Genomic DNA, 16811 nt, shown 5'->3' on the forward strand with positions numbered 1-16811 from the left:
AGCAGGAGGAAGGGGCCCCCGTAGGCTCACATGGAGCAGGAGGAAGGGGCCCCCGTAGGCTCACATGGAGCAGGAGGAAGGGGCCCCCCGTAGGCTCACATGGAGCAGGTGGAAGGGGCCCCCCGTAGGCTCACATGGAGCAGGTGGAAGGGGCCCCCGTAGGCTCACATGGAGCAGGAGGAAGGGGCCCCCCGTAGGCTCACATGGAGCAGGTGGAAGGGGCCCCCGTAGGCTCACATGGAGCAGGAGGAAGGGGCCCCCGTAGGCTCAGATGGAGCAGGAGGAAGGGGCCCCCGTAGGCTCACATGGAGCAGGTGGAAGGGGCCCCCCGTAGGCTCACATGGAGCAGGTGGAAGGGGCCCCCGTAGGCTCACATGGAGCAGGAGGAAGGGGCCCCCGTAGGCTCAGATGGAGCAGGAGGAAGGGGCCCCCGTAGGCTCACATGGAGCAGGAGGAAGGGGCCCCCGTAGGCTCAGATGGAGCAGGAGGAAGGGGCCCCCGTAGGCTCACATGGAGCAGGAGGAAGGGGCCCCCGTAGGCTCACATGGAGCAGGAGGAAGGGCCCCCCGTAGGCTCACATGGAGCAGGAGGAAGGGGCCCCCCGTAGGCTCACATGGAGCAGGAGGAAGGGGCCCCCGTAGGCTCACATGGAGCAGGAGGAAGGGGCCCCACGTAGGCTCACATGGAGCAGGAGGAAGGGGCCCCCCGTAGGCTCACATGGAGCAGGAGGAAGGGGCCCCCCGTAGGCTCACATGGAGCAGGAGGAAGGGGCCCCCCGTAGGCTCAGATGGAGCAGGAGGAAGGGGCCCCCCGTAGGCTCAGATGGAGCAGGAGGAAGGGGCCCCCCGTAGGCTCACATGGAGCAGGAGGAAGGGGCCCCCCGTAGGCTCACATGGAGCAGGAGGAAGGGGCCCCCCGTAAAATCCGGATTATAATCAGCTCCTTCCGACAGCCACTCCGGCGCCAGGGAACGATCACATGGTATCGGGGGGTGTGGTTATCAGGAGCGGATGGATTCGCGGTGACAAAAAGAAGTCCCGAGCAGGAAAAGGAAGATAGTTCTGCGCGCAGGAACTGCGTCGTTCTACATTGGGACAAACTGCATTTCGCGATTTTTTCGCCGTTTCGTTAATCTTTTCAAAGTTCTGCTAATTTTTTAGCGGAGCCAATTGGGTCAGATTCTGGTACCGAAGTACCGGCGCCGGGGAGACTGGGCCCAGTGGCCACTATTCTCCATACAAGTAGCCCCCCCACATTGCGCCCCTTTATTAATTCCACTGCAACAATCTAATGCCTGGGGCTGAGTGGGGGGCTGCCAGCAGGAACTGGCCAGGGTCCCGCCTACTTACACTCAAACCCCGCCCATATCCAGGTAACCTCGGCCCACGTCTAAAGGTGGCCATACACGAGGCGATTTCGCTCGTTGTGCGATGAACGATTATATCGACAAACGATCGTATGGCGATCGAGTTCCCATACGATATGCCATCCACGAGCAACGATAATTCGGGAAAGATTTCGTCGCATCATTATCGTAAAATACGTACGATCGAATGTCGTTGACTTCCGCTGCTGGCAATCGTGACATGCGCAGAGAACAATCGTTGAAAGACAAATGTCTGACACTCACACCAACTGGCAGATTTAATCGTTAAACGACCAAAATTTTTAAACCTGGCCGATCGATTTTGGGGACGATAATGTCGGCTCGTTTAGTGGGACGACGATCGTTCGTACACCACCAACTATACGATAACTTAACGATAGCATCGGATCGTTCGGGAATCGGTCGTTTGTAAGTAAAAAATCGGTCCGTGTATGGCCACCTTTACCCACAGCCACGTCTAATAAATACATGTTGCAGGGCAGCACTGAATCCTTTCCATATGAGCCCTGCTGGCTGGGTTTGTTAGACCTGTCCCTGATCTGGGCCCCTCAGACCAATGGGAGGTGAGTTGTGGGCACAAATGCCCCTGTGCAGGAGGGCAGAACCGGACCATTGTGTTCTGGCCGGATCTCTCAGCCCCCCGATATCACTAAACTCCTCCTACTGAGAGGCCCCTCCCTCCAGATGGGAGGACTTGGGGCAGATAGCGGCCCTGTATCCGGTGTCTGTATGAGGGGCCCTCGGGGCAGATAGCGGCCCTGTATCCGGTCTCTGTATGAGGGGCCCTCGGGGCAGATAGCGGCCCTGTATCCGGTCTCTGTATGAGGGGCCCTCGGGGCAGATAGCGGCCCTGTATCCGGTCTCTGTATGAGGGGCCCTCGCGGCAGATAGCGGCCCTGTATCCGGTCTCTGTATGAGGGGCCCTCGGGGCAGATAGCGGCCCTGTATCCGGTCTCTGTATGAGGGGCCCTCGGGGCAGATAGCGGCCCTGTATCCGGTCTCTGTATGAGGGGCCCTCGGGGCAGATAGCGGCCCTGTATCCGGTCTCTGTATGAGGGGCCCTCGGGGCAGATAGCGGCCCTGTATCCGGTCTCTGTATGAGGGGCCCTCGGGGCAGATAGCGGCCCTTTATCCGGTCTCTGTATGAGGGGCCCTCGGGGCAGATAGCGGCCCTGTATCCGGTCTCTGTATGAGGGGCCCTCGGGGCAGATAGCGGCCCTGTATCCGGTCTCTGTATGAGGGGCCCTCGGGGCAGATAGCGGCCCTGTATCCGGTCTCTGTATGAGGGGCCCTCGGGGCAGATAGCGGCCCTGTATCCGGTGTCTGTATGAGGGGCCCTCGGGGCAGATAGCGGCCCTGTATCCGGTCTCTGTATGAGGGGCCCTCGGGGCAGATAGCGGCCCTGTATCCGGTCTCTGTATGAGGGGCCCTCGGGGCAGATAGCGGCCCTGTATCCGGTCCTCTGTATGAGGGGCCCTCGGGGCAGATAGCGGCCCTGTATCCGGTGTCTGTATGAGGGGCCCTCGGGGCAGATAGCGGCCCTGTATCCGGTCTCTGTATGAGGGGCCCTCGGGGCAGATAGCGGCCCTGTATCCGGTGTCTGTATGAGGGGCCCTCGGGGCAGATAGCGGCCCTGTATCCGGTGTCTGTATGAGGGGCCCTCGGGGCAGATAGCGGCCCTGTATCCGGTCTCTGTATGAGGGGCCCTCGGGGCAGATAGCGGCCCTGTATCCGGTGTCTGTATGAGGGGCCCTCGGGCAGATAGCGGCCCTGTATCCGGTCTCTGTATGAGGGGCCCTCGGGGCAGATAGCGGCCCTGTATCCGGTCTCTGTATGAGGGGCCCTCGGGGCAGATAGCGGCCCTGTATCCGGTCTCTGTATGAGGGGCCCTCGGGGCAGATAGCGGCCCTGTATCCGGTCTCTGTATGAGGGGCCCTCGGGGCAGATAGCGGCCCTGTATCCGGTCTCTGTATGAGGGGCCCTCGGGCAGATAGCGGCCCTGTATCCGGTCTCTGTATGAGGGGCCCTCGGGGCAGATAGCGGCCCTGTATCCGGTCTCTGTATGAGGGGCCCTCGGGGCAGATAGCGGCCCTGTATCCGGTCTCTGTATGAGGGGCCCTCGGGGCAGATAGCGGCCCTGTATCCGGTCTCTGTATGAGGGGCCCTCGGGGCAGATAGCGGCCCGCCTGTATGGCCCGGCGGCCTTCCTCTGTATGAGGGGCCCTCGGGGCAGATAGCGGCCCTGTATCCGGTCTCTGTATGAGGGGCCCTCGGGGCAGATAGCGGCCCTGTATCCGGTCTCTGTATGAGGGGCCCTCGGGGCAGATAGCGGCCCTGTATCCGGTCTCTGTATGAGGGGCCCTCGGGGCAGATAGCGGCCCTGTATCCGGTCTCTGTATGAGGGGCCCTCGGGGCAGATAGCGGCCCTGTATCCGGTTCTCTGTATGAGGGGCCCTCGGGGCAGATAGCGGCCCTGTATCCGGTCTCTGTATGAGGGGCCCTCGGGGCAGATAGCGGCCCTGTATCCGGTCTCTGTATGAGGGGCCCTCGGGGCAGATAGCGGCCTGTATCCGGTCTCTGTATGAGGGGCCCTCGGGGCAGATAGCGGCCCTGTATCCGGTCCTCTGTATGAGGGGCCCTCGGGGCAGATAGCGGCCCTGTATCCGGTCTCTGTATGAGGGGCCCTCGGGGCAGAATAGCGGCCCTGTATCCGGTGTCTGTATGAGGGGCCCTCGGGGCAGATAGCGGCCCTGTATCCGGTCTCTGTATGAGGGGCCCTCGGGCAGATAGCGGCCCTGTATCCGGTCTCTGTATGAAGGGGCCCTCGGGGCAGATAGCGGCCCTGTATCCGGTGTCTGTATGAGGGGCCCTCGGGGATAGGGCCCCCCCAGATAGCGCCCTGTATCCGGTCTCTGTATGAGGGGCCCTCGGGGCAGATAGCGGCCCCTGTATCCGGTCTCTGTATGAGGGGCCCTCGGGGCAGATAGCGGCCCTGTATCCGGTCTCTGTATGAGGGGCCCTCGGGGCAGATAGCGGCCCTGTATCCGGTCTCTGTATGAGGGGCCCTCGGGGCAGATAGCGGCCCTGTATCCGGTCTCTGTATGAGGGGCCCTCGGGGCAGATAGCGGCCCTGTATCCGGTCTCTGTATGAGGGGCCCTCGGGCAGATAGCGGCCCTGTATCCGTCTCTGTATGAGGGGCCCTCGGGGCAGATAGCGGCCCTGTATCCGGTCTTGTATGAGGGCTCGGGGAGATAGCGGCCTGTATCCGGTCTCTGTATGAGGGGCCCTCGGGGCAGATAGCGGCCCTGTATCCGGTCTCTGTATGAGGGGCCCTCGGGGCAGATAGCGGCCCTGTATCCGGTCTCTGTATGAGGGGCCCTCGGGGCAGATAGCGGCCCTGTATCCGGTCTCTGTATGAGGGGCCCTCGGCGCTGATCCAATTACAAGATTCTGTGTCCTTGGTGAGTCCCATGAAATGCAATGAGCCAGTAATGCACTAAAGCCTGTGGCCCCGTGGCCCCCACACTGCAGCGCTGGATAATGGTTGAGTCCATTACGGGGGGAGGATTTCCCACTCTGCCCTGTACAGGTTTGGTATTACTTCCCCTTTATCCTATTAGCCGCGGCCGACACTGTGTAATCCCCTTAGCTGTACCGACTCCCACGCTCAGGCCCCGCCCACTCTAAATGAATTGTAAGCTCACAGGTCACAGTCATTCATTTATAGGGTCAGGATAAAGAGCAAGTTCTGCTGCCCATTATGGGCGCAATGAGATGCCATTGGTACCAGTGATTGTGGCACCATTTGCCCCCCCCCTGTATTGTATGGGGGGTCATTACACCGGGCACTGTGCCGGCTGCCCCTGTACTTTTACAGCACTGCTGCCTGGTGGGGCTTTTGGCTAATGTAGGGAACATGCCATTACTGCCACTTTCAGGTCCCCATTGCCCTGACACTCACTCCCAGACTGTGCCCACGTGTAGCACTGAAATTATTCCTGGAGCCAAATATGCCCCCTCCTGCCATCTGCCTGCCCTTCTGGGCCCCGGTGTGTTAGTAGTTTATCTGGGTCCCTGCCCAAACCCTGCCGGTGCCCCTGCCCCAGCCCTGCTGGTGCCCCTGCCCAAACCCTGCCGGTGCCCCTGCCCCAGGCCTGCCCAAGCCCTGCCGGTGCCCCTGCCCAAGCCCTGCCGGTGCCCCTGCCCAAGCCCTGCCGGTGCCCCTGCCCCAGGCCTGCCGGTGCCCCTGCCCAAGCCCTGCCGGTGCCCCTGCCCCAGGCCTGCCCAAGCCCTGCCAGGCGACTCCATCTGCCACACATTGCCCTACGCCAGCTGCTCAGGGGCACACATGGCATTTGCTACAATCTTTCTCTTTTGTGTGGTGGTTAAACTGCTGCCCCCATCATGCCCCCCTGCCAGGATCAGTGCCACAGTAGCCCCCCTTGCCTTCAGGTGGGACAGAGCTGGATATCAGTGAGTACTGCAGCCATTGGCTATTATTATTATTATTATTATTATTATTCACAGAGCCGGATATCAGTGAGCAATGCATTGTGGGAGTTGCTGCCTCTTTATTCTGAATGGAGATTAAATACAAACAGGGGTGTGGCCCCCAGGAAGGGCCCAATGGGCAGGCACGCACCTCTCCAGTCTGATCATTTGGGCCCCATTCTAGGCTGGGGTTCTGATCCCAGGGGGCCACCAGAGGGCCAGTTACTGCAGAGGGGGGTATGTAGGATTTGTTACGTTGCCCCTGATTAGGGTCATTTTGTATCTGCGTGTCCCTTGTGGGGGCCGGGGCCCTGTATCCCACCAAACCCCCATTTCTCCCGGTCTTTGATTGATTCCATTCATTGACTTCCCCCGTTTCTTTATGAGAAATCTGATTTATTGGTGCCTATGGGGAGCCAGAAATCACAAGCCATGAAATCACATTATTCTCTTATTTACTTGGTATTTCCAGGGGCCCCGCCGGGAGCAGCCTCACAAATTCAGCACAAAGTGGGGTTTTAACATCTTCACATCCAGAAACCTGAGCAGCGTGGGTAGTGATGCCCAGTCTGTGTGTATGGGGGTGCATTTGGGTTACCCAGCTTATTGCCCCAAGGGGGGTATCCTTGCAGAATGACATCCAGCCCTTACCCCGTACATACCAGATATACAAATATACCCCCGTACATACCCGATATACTAATATACCCCCGTACATACCAGATATACTAATATACCCCCGTACATACCAGATATACTAATATACCCCCGTACATACCCAGATATACTAATATACCCCCGTACATACCAGATATACTAATATACCCCCGTACATACCAGATATACTAATATACCCCCGTACATACCAGATATACTAATATACCCCCGTACATACCCGATATACTAATATACCCCCGTACATACCAGATATACTAATATACCCCCGTACATACCAGATATACTAATATACCCCCGTACATACCAGATATACTAATATACCCCGTACATACCCGATATACTAATATACCCCCGTACATACCCGATATACTAATATACCCCCGTACATACCCGATATACTAATATACCCCGTACATACCCGATATACTAATATACCCCCGTACATACCCGATATATTAATATACCCCGTACATACCGATATACTAATATACCCCCGTACATACCCGATATACTAATATACCCCCGTACATACCAGATATACTAATATACCCCGTACATACCCGATATACTAATATACCCCGTACATACCAGATATACTAATATACCCCGTTACTACCAGATATACTAATATATAATATACTAATATACCAGATATACTAATATACCCCCGTACATACAGGATATACTAATATACCCCGTATATACTAATATACCCATACATACCCGATATACTAATATACCCCCGTACATACCCGATATACTAATATACCCCCGTACATACCAGATATACTAATATACCCCGTACATACCAGATATACTAATATACCCCCGTACATACCAGATATACTAATATACCCCCATACATACCCGATATACTAATATACCCCCATACATACCCGATATACTAATATACCCCCATACATACCCGATATACTAATATACCCCGTACATATCAGATGGAACTGAGAGGGTTCAGTGATTTGGGGGGAAGGGAATGTGCAAGGGATTATGGGATATTATGGGATAGGATGAGCCCATATATTATTGGGGGGAGAATATAAAGGAGCAGTAATGGCAGGTTTTGTACTTCTGGGTCAGCAGGAAATATACTCACTCCGGCCCGACTGGTACTGGCGCTGCCAATGGGAATCCTCCTCTGTTCCAGCTCTAATAAATCCCCTCATATGGCTCCCTGTGCCAATGTGTGTGCCCCCGATAGCCAGGAGGGGAGGGGCACTGCCAGCTTGGAAATGTGACTGCTAATATCCTTATCATTTACAGTAGGGGGTACATTATCCCTTATAATACATGAGTGATACTCAGAGTTCCCTGTATAACTCAGCCTGCAGCCTTGTGCCTTTATATGGGGGGCACAGAACCCCTCAGTGACTGCTAATATCCTTATCATTTACAGTAGGGGGTACATTATCCCTTATAATACATGAGTGATACTCAGAGTTCCCTGTATAACTCAGCCTGCAGCCTTGTGCCTTTATATGGGGGGCAAAGAACCCCTCAGTGACTGCTAATATCCTTATCATTTACAGTAGGGGGTACATTATCCCTTATAATACATGAGGGATACTCAGAGTTCCCTGTATAACTCAGCCTGCAGCCTTGTGCCTTTATATGGGGGGCACAGAACCCCTCAGGGACTGCTAATATCCTTATCAGTTACAGTAGGGGGTACATTATCCCTTATAATACATGAGTGATACTCAGAGTTCCCTGTATAACTCAGCCTGCAGCCTTGTGCCTTTATATGGGGGGCACAGAACCCCTCAGTGACTGCTAATATCCTTATCATTTACAGTAGGGGGTACATTATCCCTTATAATACATGAGTGATACTCAGAGTTCCCTGTATAACTCAGCCTGCAGCCTTGTGCCTTTATATGGGGGGCACAGAACCCCTCAGTGACTGCTAATATCCTTATCATTTACAGTAGGGGGTACATTATCCCTTATAATACATGAGTGATACTCAGAGTTCCCTGTATAACTCAGCCTGCAGCCTTGTGCCTTTATATGGGGGGCACAGAACCCCTCAGGGACTGCTAATATCCTTATCAGTTACAGTAGGGGGTACATTATCCCTTATAATACATGAGTGATACTCAGAGTTCCCTGTATAACTCAGCCTGCAGCCTTGTGCCTTTATATGGGGGGCACAGAACCCCTCAGTGACTGCTAATATCCTTATCATTTACAGTAGGGGGTACATTATCCCTTATAATACATGAGTGATACTCAGAGTTCCCTGTATAACTCAGCCTGCAGCCTTGTGCCTTTATATGGGGGGCACAGAACCCCTCAGTGACTGCTAATATCCTTATCATTTACAGTAGGGGGTACATTATCCCTTATAATACATGAGTGATACTCAGAGTTCCCTGTATAACTCAGCCTGCAGCCTTGTGCCTTTATATGGGCACAGAACCCCTCAGTGACTGCTAATATCCTTATCATTTACAGTAGGGGGTACATTATCCCTTATAATACATGAGTGATACTCAGAGTTCCCTGTATAACTCAGCCTGCAGCCTTGTGCCTTTATATGGGGGGCACAGAACCCCTCAGTGACTGCTAATATCCTTATCATTTACAGTAGGGGGTACATTATCCCTTATAATACATGAGTGATACTCAGAGTTCCCTGTATAACTCAGCCTGCAGCCTTGTGCCTTTATATGGGGGGCACAGAACCCCTCAGTGACTGCTAATATCCTTATCATTTACAGTAGGGGGTACATTATTCCCTCTGTGCCAGTGCATGGTTGTGTTTATGCCACAACAGGGGGTTAAGCCTATACCCTAGCTATTGTGGCCGGTTGGCGCTGCTGTTGGAAAATGATTTTGCTAGGCTGGGGCTCTGCCAGTTACACTCATTTATTATTTACTGCACTCACTCAGCTCGGAAATTCTACCCCCCCCCCTCCTCCTGGTCTCTGTGAGGGACAAACATTCATGTGACCTGAGGGGCCCAGCGATGGGCAGAGTCACTGTACTCATATCCCCATGATATTCTGTATTAGTATCACTCATGTATTATAGGGGATAATGTACCCCCTACTGTAAATGATAAGGATATTAGCAGTCACTGAGGGGTTCTGTGCCCCCCATATAAAGGCACAAGGCTGCAGGCTGAGTTATACAGGGAACTCTGAGTATCACTCATGTATTATAAGGGATACTGTACCCCCTACTGTAAATGATAAGGATATTAGCAGTCACTGAGGGGTTCTGTGCCCCCCATATAAAGGCACAAGGCTGCAGGCTGAGTTATACAGGGAACTCTGAGTATCACTCATGTATTATAAGGGATACTGTACCCCCTACTGTAAATGATAAGGATATTAGCAGTCACTGAGGGGTTCTGTGCCCCCCATATAAAGGCACAAGGCTGCAGGCTGAGTTATACAGGGAACTCTGAGTATCACTCATGTATTATAAGGGATAATGTACCCCCTACTGTAAATGATAAGGATATTAGCAGTCACTGAGGGGTTCTGTGCCCCCCATATAAAGGCACAAGGCTGCAGGCTGAGTTATACAGGGAACTCTGAGTATCACTCATGTATTATAAGGGATAATGTACCCCCTACTGTAAATGATAAGGATATTAGCAGTCACTGAGGGGTTCTGTGCCCCCCATATAAAGGCACAAGGCTGCAGGCTGAGTTATACAGGGAACTCTGAGTATCACTCATGTATTATAAGGGATAATGTACCCCCTACTGTAAATGATAAGGATATTAGCAGTCACTGAGGGGTTCTGTGCCCCCCATATAAAGGCACAAGGCTGCAGGCTGAGTTATACAGGGAACTCTGAGTATCACTCATGTATTATAAGGGATAATGTACCCCCTACTGTAAATGATAAGGATATTAGCAGTCACTGAGGGGTTCTGTGCCCCCCATATAAAGGCACAAGGCTGCAGGCTGAGTTATACAGGGAACTCTGAGTATCACTCATGTATTATAAGGGGTAATGTACCCCCTACTGTAAATGATAAGGATATTAGCAGTCACTGAGTTATACAGGGAGCTCGTGTATCCAGTACTTACAGATATGGGGATAATAAAGAGACCAGACAGTTGGATCAGTACCAGTTATTCTGATTACAATGGAATTATTTATGGAGATGAATACTGGGCCCAATCCTTTCCCTCACTAACCCTCCCTACTTACCCCCATCCCCTCCCAACCCCAATCCATTCAAACACCCCCGGCTCCTGTAACATCCAGGAATCCCCCCAAACACCCCCCATGTGTGTTGCCCCCAACCTTCTATAGTTCTGCCTGGGAACCCCAGCAAATGCCCCAATTACCCCTTACTGGATGATCTAGTTCAGGCCAGATTTGCCCCCATCGGTAAGGCCCCCAGAGTGACCTGTTTGTATGGCAATAATATCTGCCCAGAATATATATATATATACGGAAACCGTTGCACGGGACTCTATTGGCCCCTCGGGGCATTTGGCCTGTAGTTGCCCCGATACTCAGCGCAAAGCAAGACGTTCCGGTCGCGTATTGTATGAAACCATAATTTAATATTTATGTGTTTATATACACGGGAGCGAATGTACAGTGGGAACGCAGCCCCCCCTACTCTATTCCAAACACACGGAAATATCAGCGAATACGACAAAAAGAGCTTTTTCGGTCAAACTGAGCCCTCGGGCTGGAAAAATAGAAGGTCCCTTTAACTGTACAAGAGAGCGAGTCTTCTGACTGTTTGTATACATAGAAATATACACCGCAAACGTCCAATAGCAAAAACTGCTGCCGGGAAGGGAATCCATAGCAACCAGAGGAGGCGGGGCCGTGGCTCACCGTTTGGAGATGAGAAACCGTTTCAGATCTTTTTTAGTGGTTCCCAAGGACTGGGGGGAAATTCTCTGTCTTTGTCACTCCAGATATTGGGGTCTGTGGTGGGCGGGGCAAAGGGAGGGTCAACTGATCCTGGGGGGTCTCTGAGCGGACCCCAGACAGAGGTTGTAGTGGTGGATAAAGAACGTTCCTTGAGTTAAAAATAAGCACAAAAACATGCACTACACTACTGTATGCAAAACGGGGCTCCTCCGGCAGCCAATGATCCGCGGGCATCTCCCCAAGGTACAAAGAGAATTCCTCAGTGTCGGGCGTTGGGCTAGAACTTCCCAGTCTGGTCCGTAGGGTTCTGATCCGCAGCCGCCCAGCACTCAGAAGCTGAAGATAGAAGCTGCGTTTGGTGCCTCCAACCAGTGGTCTCCTGAGATCATCGTCACTTTTATTCATCCTCTTCGGCCTCTTGTGGAACGAGCAGAACTTGCGCCCGAGAGCAGTCGCTGAAGAACCGGAGCAGCGTGCCGTACAGGTGGGCCCGGCTCTTCTCCGACCAGATGATGTGGCCTTCGTCCGGATAAACCTGGGGCAGGAAGGAGAAGGCAAAGACGTTGGTGTGGGGAGATTGTGAGACCCCAAGTGATCACAAGGAGATCCCACAGACCAGTTACACCAGCATTGTCTAACTCTAAAGTAAGGGATCCAAGGTGCGGGGAGTTGTATGGTCTCCACCCGCTGCTCGGGGCAAGTAGGACTTGGGGTTATTAGATGACTCTAAACGAGCCACCGCCCCAACATCAAACATTCTCTTCTTAAAGTTCTGGGTCTTCCATATGTCGACTTATCATCTTAATGAACACTGGGAAATAGAAGTAGGTGGGGGAAGGACTTACCTGCATCGTGTAGTTCACTCCGGCCTTAACGAGGTGCTTAATGAGTTCCGCTGAGTGCTGGAAATGGACCTTGGCTGAAGGGAACACACGGAGAGAAGAATGAGGAGACTGCACGGGGCAGACGAAGGGCCTCAAGTAGGTCTGGACCCTGCAGGTACCCAGAGGCCCAAACAGCCCCCCTCAGGGCAAATAAATAGTGACTGCCTATGAAGGGTATAGGGGGGACAAGTATATCCATCATTATGGGACTGCCCCCCCTCATACAGATTTGGATATGGGTCTTCCTCTCACTGACTGGATAAGATCTATTGATGACAAATGTTAGGGTGGCCAAACACAGTAAGATCTGCTCATTGGGTGAGGTAGCTGAGATCTGCCCGTGTATGGCCACCAAGAAGCCTGCTATGGCGAGGCAGATCTTCCCTCTGGCAGGAAGCAAATCGAAGAGGTCTTGTAACGCACAGCAGCCTTCCCTGGTAACCTGGCCTCCCTAATTCCCCAGTGTCTCTGGTAACCTAGCCTCTCTGGTAACCTGGCCTCTCTGGTAACTTAGCCTCCCTGGTAACGTAGCCTCCCTGGTAACTTAGCCTCCCTGGTAACGTAGCCTCCCTGGTAACTTAGCCTCCCTGGCACCCTGGCCTCTCTGGTAACTTAGCCTCCCTGGTAACTTAGCCTCCCTGGTAACGTAGCCTCCCTGGTAACTTAGCCTCCCTGGCAACCTGGCCTCTCTGGTAACTTAGCCTCCCTGGCACCCTGGCCTCTCTGGTAACTTAGCCTCCCTGGCACCCTGGCCTCCCCTGGTAACTTCGTCTCCCTGGCAACCTGGCCTCTCGCTGGCATCTTGCAGCTATGAATGATCACAGATTGGGTCTTTTACATTATTGTTCCAGACTCACCATCTGCTGTTCCATGAATGAGTAGGAGGTTCTTATCCTTGAGTCCATGGACGCCGTGCAGGACGCTGGAAGCCTGCAGAGAACCGAGCATTTATACAGTGAGTAACTTCATTATACAGCCCTGATTCCCATTCTCCTCCAGTTTCTCTCCCTCCTACCTGGTACGTGATCTCCTCCCGGGACGGCAGCCCCAGGTAGCGCTCAGAGAAGGCCGATGCTACGAGAAAATAATAGGTGATAAGATATGGGAAGGGGCCGCTGACCAATCGTCTCCCCACCAAACTACTTCCCAGAAATACACAGATATCATATTCCCCAAAGTCATATAGTTTTCTAATTTAGTTTTACAAGTCTCTGAAGTACCACGAGGATCCATGGTCAGATGACTATTCTCAAGGTTTGACCAGCATATTGGTGATCCAGGAGCCCAGGAAGATGATACAAACACTATTCTAGATTATTCTAGGACCCACCCAGAGTTACACTATTTCAATGGAACAATGTCAGATCCAACATTAGTCCACATTTACACCTCTGGCATTTATTCTACCCAGAGGAGCTTTGTTTTTGGGTCGGCAGTAGCCTTTCAAAACCAAATATCTTCTGCACAGGAGGCCCAGACTGTTGAGGTTCCTCTGGGCAGAGCCAGACTGTTGAGGTTCCTCTGGGCAGGGCCAGACTGTTGAGGTTCCTCTGGGCAGGGCCAGACTGTTGAGGTTCCTCTGGGCAGGGCCAGACTGTTGAGGTTCCTCTGGGCAGGGCCAGACTGTTGTTGAGATTCCTCTGGGCAGGGCCAGACTGTTGAGGTTCCTCTGGGCAGGGCCAGACTGTTGAGGTTCCTCTGGGCAGGGCCAGACTGTTGAGGTTCCTCTGGGCAGGGCCAGACTGTTGAGGTTCCTCTGGGCAGGGCCAGACTGTTGAGGTTCCTCTGGGCAGGGCCAGACTGTTGAGGTTCCTCTGGGCAGAGCCAGACTGTTGAGGTTCCTCTGGGCAGGGCCAGACTGTTGAGGTTCCTTTGGGCAGGGCCAGACTGTTGAGGTTCCTCTGGGCAGGGCCAGACTGTTGAGGTTCCTCTGGGCAGAGCCAGACTGTTGAGGTTCCTCTGGGCAGAGCCAGACTGTTGAGGTTCCTCTGGGCAGGGCCAGACTGTTGAGGTTCCTCTGGGCAGAGCCAGACTGTTGAGGTTCCTCTGGGCAGAGCCAGACTGTTGAGGTTCCTCTGGGCAGGGCCAGACTGTTGAGGTTCCTCTGGGCAGGGCCAGACTGTTGAGGTTCCTCTGGGCAGAGCCAGACTGTTGAGGTTCCTCTGGGCAGAGCCAGACTGTTGAGGTTCCTCTGGGCAGAGCCAGACTGTTGAGGTTCCTCTGGGCAGAGCCAGACTTAGCCTTGATTATTCTCTGCCTATGGCTCTGACCATAACAATCTCACAACCCAATACAAAACTGTTCCAGAAAGACCCAAATAAGTTCCCCTTTATCCCATCTCCCCTATAGAGAGATACAAAAATAAAACATATTTGACAGCAATAGCAGATAAAAGGGAGCTTCACCGGAAATAATAACCGGGCGCGTTTCTCAGTCGGCGAGGACGAGGCAAAAAGAGAGATTTGTTTTATGGCGAGAGACAAAATAACGGACAATTTACAGTAAGAGATAAAGAAAAACGCATTTTATAGCAAAATATCAAAAAAATTTCCAAGCAGAAGATAAAATAAACCGAGTTTTATAGAGGGAGGCGGATAAAATAGGAGCCATTTTATAGCCGGGAATAAAGTCTGTTTCATAGAGAAACGAGATAAAGTCCTACAGAAAGTCCCCGCGTCCTTGGCTTTCCTCGCTGCTCATTGGCTCGCGGGGTTTCCCCCTCAGTCTCCCCTACAGGTTCATGGTCCCTCCTGGGCAGTAAATCCGTCCCCCCAAACCCAGGAATCCCTAGGGAATCCAGAGAGCTACGGAGCACTGGGAGAATCTTTCCAACATGTTGTTGTTCAAGGGATAACGGGATCGGCTTCCTGGGATTTTAGTACTCCTGTACTCTTCTTCCTCTCAGGCAGGGATCCATTTGACCCCGCCCATCTTTAGCGGGTATCCTAACCCTCTGCACTAAATACTGGAGGCAAGGAGCATTGTGGGAAGAGCATTGTAGGCAAGGAGCATTGTGGGAGGAGCATTATGGGAGGAACATTGTTGGCAAGGAACATTGTGGGAGGAGCATTGTAGGCAAGGAGCATTGTGGGAGGAGCATTGTTGGCAAGGAACATTGTGGGAGGAGCATTGCTGGCAAGGAGCATTGTGGGAAGAGCATTGTTGGCAAGGAATCACTCACCATAAAGCCTCATGTCTGTGATTGGGGCAAACAAGGCGCCACATTTAAACAGCCGGTCATTGGCTTTCAGTATCATGGAAGCGATGTACCCCCCATAGCCCTGTGGGGACAAAAGGGTCGATCTGTTAGAAGATGAGACGGCCGGCAGTCTGTGGCCCCGCTCCTGCCTCTCTCACTGTCACCTACAGCCTGACTATAGCCCGGGTCTGGCCCAGTCTGTGGCCCCGCTCCTGCCTCTCTCACTGTCACCTACAGCCTGACTATAGCCCGGGTCTGGCCCAGTCTGTGGCCCCGCTCCTACCTCTCTCACTGTCACCTACAGCCTGACTATAGCCCGGGTCTGGCCCAGTCTGTGGCCCCGCTCCTACCTCTCTCACTGTCACCTACAGCCTGACTATAGCCCGGGTCTGGCCCAGTCTGTGGCCCCGCTCCTGCCTCTCTCACTGTCACCTACAGCCTGACTATAGCCCGGGTCTGGCCCAGTCTGTGGCCCTGCTCCTGCCTCTCTAACTGACACCTACAGCCTGACTATAGCCCGGGTCTGGCCCAGTCTGTGGCCCTGCTCCTGCCTCTCTAACTGTCACCTACAGCCTGACTATAGCCCGGGTCTGGCCCAGTCTGTGGCCCCGCTCCTGCCTCTCTCACTGTCACCTACAGCCTGACTATAGCCCGGGTCTGGCCCAGTCTGTGGCCCCGCTCCTGCCTCTCTCACTGTCACCTACAGCCTGACTATAGCCCGGGTCTGGCCCAGTCTGTGGCCCCGCTCCTGCCTCTCTCACTGTCACCTACAGCCTGACTATAGCCCGGGTCTGGCCCAGTCTGTGGCCCCGCTCCTGCCTCTCTCACTGTCACCTACAGCCTGACTATAGCCCGGGTCTGGCCCAGTCTGTGGCCCCGCTCCTGCCTCTCTCACTGTCACCTACAGCCTGACTATAGCCCGGGTCTGGCCCAGTCTGTGGCCCCGCTCCTGCCTCTCTCCACTGTCACCTACAGCCTGACTATAGCCCGGGTCTGGCCCAGTCTGTGGCCCCGCTCCTACCTCTCTCACTGTCACCTACAGCCTGACTATAGCCCGGGTCTGGCCCAGTCTGTGGCCCCGCTCCTACCTCTCTCACTGTCACCTACAGCCTGACTATAGCCCGGGTCTGGCCCAGTCTGTGGCCCCCGCTCCTGCCTCTCTCACTGACACCTACAGCCTGACTATAGCCCGGGTCTGGCCCAGTCTGTGGCCCCGCTCCTGCCTCTCTAACTGTCACCTACAGCCTGACTATAGCCCCGGGTCTGGCCCAGTCTGTGGCCCCCGCTCCTGCCTC

The 16811-nt window shown here is 53.9% G+C and overlaps 1 protein-coding gene across 1 annotated transcript in view; it reads right to left on the bottom strand.

The window, feature by feature from the left end:
- Nucleotides 1-11091: 11091 nt before the first annotated feature.
- The window catches only part of dpp10 (dipeptidyl-peptidase 10 (inactive)), an 85337-nt gene continuing 79617 nt past the window's right edge, over nt 11092-16811 (bottom strand). The window contains 5 exon segments of the mRNA NM_001112993.1: nt 11092-11968; nt 12279-12352; nt 13175-13247; nt 13333-13391; nt 15499-15598. Coding sequence (NP_001106464.1) covers nt 11831-11968; nt 12279-12352; nt 13175-13247; nt 13333-13391; nt 15499-15598 — 444 coding nt within the window. The 3' untranslated portion in view covers nt 11092-11830.

The sequence above is a fragment of the Xenopus tropicalis genome, chromosome 9 (assembly GCF_000004195.4).
Source record: "Xenopus tropicalis strain Nigerian chromosome 9, UCB_Xtro_10.0, whole genome shotgun sequence".
In the NCBI taxonomy this organism is placed as follows: Eukaryota; Metazoa; Chordata; class Amphibia; order Anura; family Pipidae; genus Xenopus; species Xenopus tropicalis.